Here is a 13,619-nt window from a genome sequence, read left to right as displayed (position 1 = left end):
TTTACCTACTCTAAGACTAACTCGCGTTCTAGTAATTTTGGAGTAATACCAGGGGTAATTAAGGTTATTTACATTACGTTCGGAGGAAGATAACGATAAAATTATTTGAGAATACGATTTTTTAACGAACGCATGATTTTAGGGATTTTAAAAATTTTAAAATTATTATTTTCCCTATTTATTTTTATCCATTAAATTTAAATTTTATATAATAATTAAAAAAATATTGAATAACTACATTTAAAAAAAATACGTTAATAATTGATTAAATTATATAAATATTTATTTTAATATTTAATAGAGATAAATGATAAAATTGAAAAAAATAATACTTTTTAATTTTTTAAATATGGTAAATAATATTAAAAAAATATAAATATAATAAATAAAAATGAATGAAGAGAGTATTATTTTATTCAATCTATAAAATTCACAGCTAATTCAAAACCACATTAATCTAATCTTTTTTTTTATTTACTTAATGTAATAGTATATTTAATTTAGCATTTTTCAACAACATTAACAATAGTTATTTTTATTATTTGTTAAATAAGTGAAAATCTTGAAAATAATAATTAGTAGGTTTTTGCCTGCGCGTGGATTGTGCAAGTATAATTACTATTAATAGATTATTTGACTAAATATAAATAAGATTACATGACTTTTTTATATATTTATATTTAATTTATTTAAAATGATTTAAGAAAAGCTTGTAAAAAAATTATGAAAAATATAAAGAAAATAAAAAAGATAACTAATTTAACTTTTAAGGTGTGATATTAGTTTATATAATTTATAACATTACTGATTAATGCCAATTCTTCCAAGTTGGAATAACCTGTCAATCAAACAAAGTTAACCATTAACAAAATTTAGAGAATGGTTTATTGCGTTAATTTAATTAAATATTTCATTAGTTGATGTACTTTAATTAGTAGATATTAATAAATGTATAAATTGAGGTTAATTTTTAAATTTATAAAATAAAAAAATATAATTTGAAAGATAAATTAGTTTCATTGTAATATAATATAACGTATTCATTATAGCATTGACATATATTATATAAAAGAAAAATGAGGTTAATTTATTTCCTAAAAAAAGGTTAATTTAAGAGAGTACATGAAAAAAAAATGAATAAAATTAAAGAAAGCAAAACTAAATAAGTGTTAATTTTATAATTTAATTATAATTGTAAATTAATTAAGGTGTAAAGATAACATATTTTGTCCGGACAATAAAAAAATAAATAAAGATTAAAAAAATAAAAAATACAATTTTACTATTAATTGAGTTATTATTTTTAATATTTTATAATGTAATTTTCAATTTCATGATTTTAATTTTAATTTTAATTTTCAACTTTACTTTTAATTTTCAATTTTTTTAACATCAACCTTTAATCAAAATCGATTTCAACTTTAAAGTTAATTTAATTTGAGTTTAAAAAAGAAAACAAAACACTTTAATCTTAGCCATTTTATTTTGAGAAAACAAAATTAAGTAATTTTTTATCTTAATCATTAATTTTTGTAAGAATAAATTTAAATCTTTAGATAAGAAGTAATAGAACAACATAATTTCTAATTAATCTAGTCATTAAATATTTTGGGATTTAATTTAGATTATTGGAGGAAGAATTTTTCAAAAAAAGACAAAAATTAATGCATTCTAATCTTGATTATTAATTTTTTTATAAAAATAATTTTGATTAAAAAGTTAATAAACAAATTAGTCCCCTCTAAACCGCGTCTCTTCAACTAAGAGGAAAGCATTTCTACCTTCTCACTTCCCACCTCTGTTTGGCAACTCGGCTCCTCTCGCTCGCGACAACAGAAAGGCCACTGCCTCTGCCTTCTTTCTTGGCCAAAGACCCGACTTGAGCGTCGGTGTCTCGAATAGGTATCAATTTGCTATTGAGATTCACGGAGCTGCTTGTGTTGCCTTCCTCGAATAGGCAGCTGTTCACACTCTCTCTTCCAGAAGTTGTAGGGGCTCTCAAGTATTTTTGAAGCTAAAATCTCATATTGAGTTAAGATATCAATTTGGATGTCATTGTGTAGTTTTGATTATTGCTTGTCATTGAATCCGGTTACTGCGATTGGGCATTTAGTGATTCACAGATAGAATACCCATAGAAATAATTATATTTAAATTTAAATTTAATTAATATTTTTAAAATTTAAATTTAATTAAAATTTATTTTATCAAATTCATTTCAACTTGATTATTATTATTTAAAAAATATTTAAATTTATTTAATTTTATATTTTTAATTAATAATTTATATAAAAGATTATATTTTTTAATAATTTATATTTTAAAAATTTAATAATTTTATAAAATATTTAAATTTTATTTTATTTAAAATAAAATATATAAAATTTATAAATATTATTATAAAAATATATATTTTATATTTAATTAAATATTTATATAAATAAATTTAAAATAAATATTTAATATATAAAATTTAAAATTATTATAAATATTATTTTTTAAATTTAAATTTATTTTAAATTTAATTATATATTATTTAAATTTATTTTATTAATATTCGATCAAATTGTACATGCGTGATCCGTTGCCATCTCTATTTTAACTTCTCTTATTTCATCTTTCTCTGATTACGTAATATTAGAAGCCTTTTGATTGTGCTTCGTTGTGTGCATGCAGAAAATGAGAGTCGATAGCATTTTCTGCTCCTTGGCATAGGATACAATGCTAAGATTCAATGGTACCATAGGATTGACATATATCAATTAAACAAATGGAAGAAAGTGAAATTAAATAAATATTAATTAATAATTTTATTATAATTATAAATAAATTGAGGTGTTTATTTATTAAGAAATACAATAGGTAATAAAAGAAATTTTTACTGCCAGCTCAGAGTGCTGCACGTTTCATGAAACGGACGCAAACGTGGCTCGTTTCTATTGGATAATTGGAAAAACAAAAAAAAACATGGCCGTAGACAATCTAGAGCCTGATTACAGACAAATTCCTCTAATCCTCCCTCACTCCACACATGGACAGGGTTTTTGATCAGGAAGGAGCAGAAGTAGGGTTTTTCCGATTCTCCAAGTCACTCCTTGAATCAAAATTAGTAATCAGTAGTTAGAAGAAGAAGAAGAAGAAGAAGAAGAAGAGATGGGTGTGCAGAGGAAGGGCGGAACTAGGGTCACTGAGGAACCAGAGGAATTAGCTCGACACCCATTGCAAGCCATCTTATTGGCTGATAGCTTCACCACCAAGTTCCGTCCCATCACCCTCGAACGCCCCAAAGTACGTATTTACCCATGTGTTAAGCATTAGAATTTGATCACTGAACAATTAATTACTCGAAAAATTTTAATGTATTATCTGGGTTTCTTCTTTGATTCTAATTATTGAGCTGACATGATTGTTTTGCAATGGGAAGGTGCTATTGCCTTTGGTGAATGTGCCCATGATTAACTATACTCTGGCATGGCTCGAATCCGCTGGAGTTGAAGAGGTTTTCGTGTTCTGCTGTGCGCATTCTCGACAAGTGATCGATTATTTGGAGAAGTCGGAATGGTTTTCGCAGCCCAATTTCACTGTCACAACAATTGAGTCGCATAATTCTATTAGTGCTGGAGATGCTTTGCGTTTGATTTATGAACGCAACGTGGTGTGTTTTTTTCTCTGCGTAAACTTTGATATCAAGATTCTGATGCTGTTTCTTTTGATTATGCTTGAATTTCTGATGTGTTAAGTGCTAGTCAGGGCAAGTAGTCTAATAAATATTTAGGTTCTTTTCAATTAGATTTTGTTTATATTTGTATCTAGGTTCTGATCATTCTTGTTTTGCCTTTGAAGATACACGGGGATTTTGTCCTTGTTAGTGGGGATACTGTAAGCAACATGTCGCTCACACAGGCAATTCAAGAACACAAGGAGAGAAGGAAAAAAGACAGTAACGCAGTAATGACTATGGTTATTAAACAATCAAAGCCATCTCCAATCACCCACCAGTCACGGCTTGGTACCGATGAATTATTTATGGCAATAGATCCTCAAACAAAACAGCTTCTGTATTATGAGGAAAAGGCTGACCACATAAAAGGGTTCATATCTCTTGATAATATGTTGCTTGCTGATAATCCTTCTATTTGTCTGCATAATGACAAGCAGGTTTGTTCCTTGAATTATTTCCCAACTTGCATATCTGTCTATGACTGCTCCTTTAAATTTTTAGTGGATGGATTATGCTTTTATTTTAAAGTTATTCTGCATTTATTTCCCTTCAGCCGGGATTATCTCTATTTTTGTTCTAACAAGTTTCACTGAAATATATATTTTTTTTCCTTGTAGGATTGCTATATTGACATCTGCTCTTCAGAAGTTCTGAGCCTTTTCACAGACAATTTTGATTATCAACACCTTCGCCGTCATTTTGTGAAGGGATTACTGGTTGATGATGTATGCTTTATTTTTAACATCCTTTAGTAGGCTTTTCTATAACATACTTCGCAAGTGGCATGCTCAATTCATGTTGTCATTCAAAGGCTTGCTTATGGACAGTATAATTGTTGTGATATTGATATACACATGAACATGCATAGGCACTTGCATTCAAATGAAAACTGCCGACTACCTGTTGATTTATGGATTTGCATTAAATGCATAAAAGAGAGTGTTTGTACATCCAACACTTTGCCACTTAAATTAATTTTACATTAATTTACGTATAAGTATGTTGATGTCCCTGAAGAGCAGACAAGCGTTGCATCTGTCAGTTAGCTGCAGAAGAAATTTAATACTATACTTATAATCATTACTGCTGTCTGTCATTCTCCTACATATATTTTGATGTTTTCAGTTTTCAATCCATTTGTACTAACATTAAAGTAAATATTTATCACTTTTTCAAAATTATTGTATTTTGTTATACTAACGTTAAAGTAAATATAAATTTTGCAAAAGATTTATTTTGTTATTCATTTCTAGATTTTGACCTGTGACTTATCTTTCTTCTAGTCATCATCCACTACATGTTCATCCTTACTGTTAAAATTAGCAATTGTTTAAAAGTTTTTTCATTCTCTAATCTCTAGGCTCCATATCAATGCTTTGCAGATTATGGGTTACAAAATATTCACTTATGAGATTCACTCAAGTTATGCGGCTAGGATTGATAACTATCGAAGCTATGACACTATCAGTAAGGACATTATTCAGAGATGGACATATCCATTTGTGCCAGATGTGACCTTTTTTGCAAATTCTGCAACTAAGGTTGAGAGAGAAGGGATGTACAGAGCACCCGGTAAAGATTATTACTCTACAACTCAACTCAATAAATTGCATTTTGTAGTAACTAGATTTTTCTTTATTTTTTTAAGTTATTTTATTTTCATAACAATAACTCTCCATGTTTTGCATTAAATGTGTTATGCCATTAGAGGGAAGCACTGGGGGTTTCTAGTGCACTTAATATACGCAGCTTGAACTACATTTTACTGTCTTTAGAGCTTTTTCTGTCTCTTTATTTGTTATTTTATTGTGCTGAGAGGAAGTAGTGCAATTGAAGATATTTAGCATATTTTTGTGGGGCCACTAGATATTTCAAACGGCTGTTTTTACTTATTCTGTTCGTTGATATGCTGCTATTGGCTCATTTGTTGGTTTAGAAAATGCCATTGTTGGCATGGTTAACTGTTATGATAAAATGGCATTTCTTCACTTATTAATTCTTTGGTTGTTATGCAGTAGTAACTTTCACTATTGATGTCCCCTTATATCCTTTGATAAGTAGCAAGGTATCCTTATTGTGAGGAGCTGCTTATGATATCCTTTTTATTTACTTTTAGTTAAGTTTGTGCTGACTGGTACTTCACTGTTTTCATTTTCTTCAGAAATAGAGCAATCACGTTCTGCACAAATGGGTCCTTTTACTGTTGTTGGAAAAGGGACCAGAATTGGGAACAACTCAAAGATTTCAAATTCTGTTATTGGAAAAAACTGTGCAATTGGATCAAATGTTTCAATAGTAGGTTCCTATGTATGGGATGATGTCACTATAGAAGATGGTTGTGAGCTAAGGCATGCAATTGTATGTGATGGGGTGATAATAAAATCAGGTGCAGTCTTGGAACCTGGTGTGGTGTTGTCTTTCAAGGTATTTAACTAAATATCTGATATTTTACCTTTCCCGCGTTCTGATATATTTTCTTGTCACACTTCTATTCATTGAACTTCACTTGTATGCTAGTAGCACCCCCTAAATTTTTGTTTTGATGACATTGAGTACTAATTTAATGGCGTTAAGCTTATTACAAATGCTGTTAAACACGTGAAATGTTAGACATGTTGAGATTGCGGTTCATATTGAGAGAAGGTACCGCACACTGAAAGCTCTAGGAAATGCAAAACCCCTCATAGTGCAGTACAGTTTAGATAGCCAATAGGAGTTCTAACTATTGGGTATATTTTTGTACCAGAAAGTTTCTCCTATTCTTACTTGTGAGAGGAAAACTCCAGTATCTCTATAAATAGGCGTTTGTAGTAATTTCTTCTTCATAATGAAAAATTGCAGGTGGCTCTTTGTGGACATAGGCACATTGTTGAACCATGTAAAATTTCTTGTGTCATATGTTCTCTCTCTTTCTATCCTCTAACTCAATGTGCTCTACTTATCCGTATGTTTACGCTTCACATGACCAAACCACCTCAATCTCCCTTCTCTCAACTTATCCTCAATTGGCACTAGATTCCCAATAAGTTGAAAGGAAAATTTTATCGTACAGCCATACGACCGACCATATTATATGGTAGTGAGTGTTGGGCAATGAAGGAGTCGTATGTGTCTAAAATAAGAGTGGCGAAGATGAGAATGTTAAGGTGGATGAGTGGCTATACTAGACTAGATAAAGTTCGTAATGAGAGTATTAGAGAAAATGTATGAGTGGTGCCAATTGAGGATAAGTTGAGAGAAGGGAGATTGAGGTGGTTTGGTCATGTGAAGCGTAGACATACGGAGGCTCCAGTTAGACAAGTAGAGCATGTTGGGTTAGAGGATAGAAAGAAAAGAAGAAGTAGACCTAAACTGACTTGGAGGAGAATAGTACAATATGACCTAAAAGCATTACACATCTCCGAGGATTTAACCCAAAATCGTTTAGAGTGGAGAAAGAGAATCCATATAGCCGACCCCAATAAATTTTTGGGATAAAGGCTTAGTTGAGTTGAGTTGAGTATATGTTCTCTCTCTTTCTATGTCTATTATTCTCGTTGTAGATGTTTGTTGTACGGGTTATTTTCCTTATTCCACCATTTCCTTTTTGGTTTGAATGTGGTTATCTAGAGATAGTATAATTAGCTACACTGTATTACTGACTCTAGAAAAAATAGTATAAGAATGTGGATATTAACTTTGAAGAAATAAACATTTTGCATATGACTCCTAATGGAGGCATCCCTTCTGGCTGAAACATATGCTTCTGGGGAGTAGATTTTGAAATTTCATTGGCTAGACTGCCCACTTCAAACCAAATAATACTAGTTTGTACAAAATGTGGCCATCATATTCTATTAGGCTCATTAACTTTCAATGTCAAGCTCATTCTTTTCTCTAATTTGAAACAAATGTAGTCGCATCTTTAAAGATTGATGTATGTAATGAGCTCATCAAAATGTTGCTATATGCTAATGATATGTTAGTGTAAAAAGTTGTCTTAACATTTTCCTTACTCCAGGTTGTAATTGGACAACAATTTGTTGTCCCTGCCTACTCAAAAGTGTCTCTACTTCAACAGCCAACTATGCAAGATAGTGATGAAGAATTGGAATATGCTGATAGTAACAGTGGAATATTAGATTCGTGTAAGTTATTGATCTTATAGCTGTTCAACCCCTGCTAATTAACCGTGGTGTTTGGATGCAACAATTCAACCTTCTCTTCATTAATAAATCAATATGATTAGAAAAATATGGCTTGATTCTGTTGCCTTATTAGAATTTATTTGGTATGCAGCAATTTCAGGTACTATGGATAAGTTGAATGGGGAGATGACATCTGAACCAGCATCAGAGGTTAGCCATTTACTTTAGTTTTTAATTCCCTTCACTGTGACTGCTATCTCCTAGTTGTATTATTTACGTTTGGCTGTATGAATTTTTTTTATTTATTGTGCTATTTTCTTTAAGGGATTTTATGCGAAAGTGTAAAAGCTAGAGGGAATATTATAGTGAGAAGGGAAAATTATTTTGTATAAATTATAATGAGAGGGAAGATTATCCCTGGGGGTATGGAACAGATATAAAGAAAAATGGAGAAAGAACTTGAGCCTTGCATGACAATGTCTCTTTAAAACATTGAAGACACAGAGATTTGTGACCACAACCAATGGTGCAGAAAGGTTAGTTTGTTAACTGGCTTTTGTCAATGTAATACTTAATTATTACAGTCAATGTAAAACTTATTTTACATTTGTTAATCCTTTTTTTCCTTTTATGTTTGAAGGGAGGCCTGTAGTAATCCTCCTTAAAACTGGAGTTGCACTTATTATTTGGCTTAATTTAATATTTGGTTCAAAGGGCTAGCATAAGGTTGTAAAAAATATTCCAACATGAATAGCAGTCTCAGTTGCATTCTTTAATTGAGAACCATTATTGATAATTTTATTTAGTTAGTGCTTAAAGGAGAAGTGAGAGCATATTGTCTCAAATGTTGGGTAATTAGGGCACATGATAGTCCATTGTTGCAAACTTGTGAGGAAATATTCAACATGCATCTAACGTATTGATGCAAAAAAATCTGTTGCTCTAGTTTTTTTCTATCCAAGAAATGGTATCAGGTATATCTTTTATTGGTTTCTTCATTGCAACATAAAAAATCCTATTTGTCATTTGTCATACAGCTGACTACATATGTTTATTTTCCTAATACTTTTTATCCCTTGTCAGCTTGGGCCTGGTGGTGCTGGTTATGTTTGGTCAATCTCTGAAGGAGGTCATGAAGATGAATGGAGGCATTCAGTGGCACCTATTCCTGCTGAGAAACTTGCGGAGGCTATGCAAGCTATAGAAGATGATTTGGAATTGTTGAATCTAGATGGAAGTGCTCTATCACCTTCTGGAGAGTTGAAACCTGACTATAACAGTAATGATTCTGAAGGTGATGATGACTCTAGAGATGACACCTTTGAGAAGGAGGTAAAAGAATGTTCACCGGAATGTTGATGAGTTTCACATCTTGTTTGCTCAGAACCTTGAACATTCCATTATGTTTTGCAGGTTGAAGCAACCTTTTTGAGGGCTGTTCATGAAAATATCAAAGTTGATGATATAATCCTTGAAATGAACTCACTCCGGTATGTTTTATTTATTTATTTATTGATGACATCCATAAGTCCATATGCTTCTTAATTTTGGTGCTTGACTCCAATAGTTTTCAAAATCTGAAACCCTTCTTGTTAGCTTGCCTGTTCAAGGTTTAAATTTATGTGTCCTATTCCTTGCTTTTGTGAGCTTTTTTGTGCCAACTTATCACTACTGCTTTTATATTATCAGAGGAGATAAATTGCTCGCATGTATTTTGCCTTAATGATAGCTTTTCTGTCACACTTTTCAGGTTGTCATACAACATGACGTCTGCAGACTGTGCTGGAGCAATATTTTATGCAATGATGAAGTTGGCATTAGAAACTCCACATCCTGCTGCTGGTGGTTAATGTCTTCAGCAATATGTTATATTTATACATTCATGTCATCTTAGAGCATTCTCTTTTCTAATGATTTCCTATGCACTTATTTTGCTAGGAGAATGAAAATGTGATTTTTTTATAATTTAAGATAGGATGCACAAAACCATGAAGTTTTGAACTGGGCATGATTTCATAACTAGTTCCATCTTACTAGAAGCATATCCCATTTTTAATCTTTTTTTCACTTTATTTATTAAAAATGTATAGGATGGTGCTCTAGTTTTATTGCTATTGTTACAATTAGAGGCTGGGGAACTAAAATAATGCTTTTTGTTGTTTAAGTTGATGCTTCTTTTTACGTCTCAGGTGAATTATACAAAAATGTTGCAAGTATTGTAAGTACATGGCAAAAGCTGCTAAAGTTCTATGCAAGAGAAATAGATGATCAGGTTTGCATTGTTGGTGTTTTTGACTCTTTATGTATCTTTGACTGTTGCATTTTACCCATTATCCTGTCAATTTAGAAAGACTTACCAAATTTGAGCTCTCTGTAGAATCATACTTTGTTTGGGAAATTTTGTACATCTCCGGCTGTTAACTCAACTTTTGCTAGTTTTACCTTTATTTAAAATTCAATTGTCTTTATTTCTTATTTAAATTGCTATAACATTGCTTGAAGCAAATTTTATACTATCAAATTAAATATTTATGCATACACTGGATTTTCCATTATTAAATGCATTTTCTTTATATTCTTTTCCTTTCTGTGTTGGTCATCAACCAATGGTGCCATTTTACCTAGTCTTATTTATACCTTTGAACTTTTGATTATACATCACTTGAATCAGTTATGTCCTACTCTTATCTGAATTTTTTCTTTTCCCTCTATTGCACTTTCAACACTAATCTTCACATCATAGAGAATCATATTTTTCTTACTCTTTTCCTCTCTTACTTTGGACATGATTGCATCACTATCAAATAGTCGTCTGAGTGAACATTTTAAACTAATAACATTCCTTGCTCTTTTTATATAATTATATGTTAGTTTCTTCAGTTATAATTGGGTATTTACTAAATATTATTAATGAACAGATTGAAGTGATATTGAAATTTGAAGAAATGTGTCTAGAGTCTGCTAAGGAGTTCTCGCCAACTTTTTCCCAGGTATCTTCATTGTCTTGGATTGTGGGTATGTATACGTAGCATCAGTCTGCAACCTACTAACCAAAAGTTCCATCTCTCCAGTCAGCTTCATAGTGTGTTGTTTGGTTAGCATGTAATTCGTTCCTGGTTTAATAGTAAGGATAATTCATATTGTAATCAATGAACTGATCCCCAAAATATAGTTCAACATCAAAGGAATTAAGGACATAATTTCTGTATCCACATACAAAGCCAAAGTCACAATGTGCATTTGGATACAATATACTTGGTTGTATGGCATGTCATCAAAAAAACACATTTTTTTGGCATATGATGCAAGCCCTATAGAACAGGGTGAGCTTGCCAAGTTTATCATCCAGATCATAGATTGTATTGTGAAGTAAATCTGAATGAACTGCAATAACAGAAAGATGGTTAACTGGATGGTCCATCGTCACTGCTGCCCTTGAGACTGGTTCAGGAAATGGAAATATGGAATTGAGTTAATTGAGGTGTCACTTGGACTTCAAACACTAGTAAGATTTGAAAATATTTTTCATTTATATAAATATATTTTTTAATACAATTATGGTAGAAAAATAATGTGTTTACCCTATGAGATGTCATTGGGGCAAATAAATGGGGAGAATTTTGAGATGATTAATGATTTTGTTTCACAGTGGTTCCATTTTGTTTGTTGCTTATGCTTGAATTTGGTTCATCTCTGAACCAAAACTCTTCTGTTGCCATGTCTATTAAAAACTAGACTTTTGATGCATTAAAGGGTTGCATAGGCTATTTTTATTAAACTTCCACTATGCATCCTTTCTCTTTTTTATATGCTAGATCAATGAATGAGGAGGCTTTCTGAATTTTAATCTCTTTTTGTTGCATAGTTTTCCTTCATTGTGGGTCAGCAGCTCACTGTATGATGTTTTCTCCTTCGTAATGCTGATTCTTTTAGCTTTATTTTCCCTTAGATTTTGCATCTTTTATATGACAAAGACATTTTAGAAGAGGATGCCATATTAAGATGGGCCGATGAGAAAAAGGATGCTGAGGAATCAGATAAAGTTTTTGTCAACCAATCAGAAAAGTTCATTCAGGTAAAGATGTAATACTAATTCTTAGCAGTTTTTATAGTTATTTATTGATTCTTTTTGCAAGCTTGCATCTTTGATTGGATGCCAATTGCCAAAGCTAGTTATGTTTAGTTTTATATCAATTGTATGGCCTGTGGGAGTCTACCAGGGTGTTAATACCAGACAGGTGATGTATGAAAATGGAGCACAAGAATTTGAATCTGACCAAACAAATCTACTTTTAGTGCATGGCTCATTTAAACTTGATGTATGATGCTACTACTGTTATTGCATCATGGCACATATATGTTACAATATATTCCTTTGGTGTAGTGGTTGAAGGAGGCTTCTGAAGAAGAATCTGAAGAACACAACTAAGATTGGAGAAAGAAACCTATTTCGGTAATTGAGATTGTAAAGAAGCTGATTTCGGTGACTTCTCTGGCAGATGAAAGTTTTGAATTGGGACTTTTATGTATCATCTTTCATGTGGGTTACTGGTTTTCTGTTAATAATGATTAGGGAATTAATTACAGTGATTAAGTTCCCTCCATTAATCTGCTTTTTTTTTTTTCCCACCTTTTTTTTTGGTGAAATCCACACGATTCCATTTGTGTAGAAGTTACAGTCATGGTTCGCGCCTTCGCGGCAACTCAATCTTGGCAATTTTAAAGTAACCATTTCAACTCAAAGAGCTTTGATATTGATCAGGACGTTAAACCCTCACATAAAGTTAATTTGTCATCGTTTTTTTATAATTATTTTTATTTTTCTTTATGGTTAGGGACTCATTGGATTAACTTTGTTAGATTGTAAACGTTTTCTTTAGTGAATGATAAGCTCAGTCATGGGTGCCACTGTGAAAGTTATATATGATATCTTCATTATTACAAAAATTAATACTTTGTTTCATTGTATATGAACAATATTTGTTTAATTGTTTCTGCTGTTATAATTTGCACCCTTTTCCAAATTTTCAATTTTTTATTCATTTCTAACCATTTTATTTTAACCTTGAAAGTGTGTGATAAGCATTGTTATTAAATTCGGATCTAACAATTTGGTTGAATCGGTGAATTGGCCATTGGAGTTTGTAATTGAATCAAATGAAAAAGTGATTCAGTGTGACTCAATTGTTTCAGCGATTGAACTGATATGAACAAAATATAGACATAGTTTTGATATAGAGAATTGAACTCAAAATCTTATAAAAACTCTTTAAAAATCAAAACCAATTGAGGTAATTTAATAGTTATGTGTTTTTTTTTTTAATATATTTATTTTTTTAATATATATTTAATATTTTATAAATATTAAAAAAAATCAAACATTTATAAAAATTTTTATATTTTATATTACTTTAATATTTTTATATAAAATGTAAAAATATTATGAAAATTTATTAAATATAACTTAATGAATATTAAAGTTTTATTTAAATAATTAAATTTAATGAATTAATTTTATTAATTTATTTATATAAATTAATAGGTGTTATATTTAATTAATTTTTAATGATGCACTAATTAAATTATTATTGAACCTCGTGATAACAACCAGGTAAAATTTGCTGGGTTGCCAAGTTAAAGAGATTGCTAACGCTTTCAACTCAGTTAAACTTTCTGGAACAACTTGAAAAACTGCTTATTTTTAATTAGTACAAGTGTCGGATTCTTTTGGATAGTTTTTAGCAGTTTTGTGTTTTCAATTGCATTTACTC

General features: G+C 30.7%; 1 protein-coding gene across 4 annotated transcripts; it reads left to right on the top strand.

Annotated features, from left to right (window-relative positions):
• The first annotated feature begins 2,994 nt into the window (after positions 1-2,994).
• On the top strand, positions 2,995-12,799 carry LOC110633490 (uncharacterized). 4 transcript variants are annotated; one of them, XR_009147764.1, is made up of 16 exons: positions 2,997-3,288; positions 3,425-3,655; positions 3,844-4,158; positions 4,339-4,446; positions 5,104-5,293; positions 5,883-6,145; positions 7,722-7,848; positions 8,000-8,058; positions 8,932-9,180; positions 9,262-9,338; positions 9,599-9,693; positions 10,038-10,120; positions 10,767-10,838; positions 11,798-11,923; positions 12,233-12,388; positions 12,519-12,799. XR_009147764.1 is itself a non-coding variant. In XM_021782119.2 (15 exons), exons 1-15 carry the CDS (start codon positions 3,154-3,156, stop codon positions 12,095-12,097), a joined length of 2,145 nt encoding a protein of 714 aa, XP_021637811.1. In that variant the 5' UTR covers positions 2,995-3,153; the 3' UTR covers positions 12,098-12,226. The 4 variants fall into 4 exon arrangements, 3 of the variants coding, with proteins under 3 accessions (XP_021637811.1, XP_021637809.1, XP_021637810.1); XM_021782119.2 differs by lacking the exons at positions 12,233-12,388; positions 12,519-12,799 and adding an exon at positions 12,083-12,226 and having other exon boundaries at positions 2,995-3,288; XM_021782117.2 differs by having other exon boundaries at positions 12,233-12,799.
• The last annotated feature ends 820 nt before the right edge of the window (positions 12,800-13,619 follow it).

Source organism: Hevea brasiliensis, chromosome 3 (assembly GCF_030052815.1).
Source record: "Hevea brasiliensis isolate MT/VB/25A 57/8 chromosome 3, ASM3005281v1, whole genome shotgun sequence".
Classification (NCBI taxonomy): domain Eukaryota; kingdom Viridiplantae; phylum Streptophyta; class Magnoliopsida; order Malpighiales; family Euphorbiaceae; genus Hevea; species Hevea brasiliensis.
This window is presented reverse-complemented; position numbering and strand designations above follow the sequence as displayed.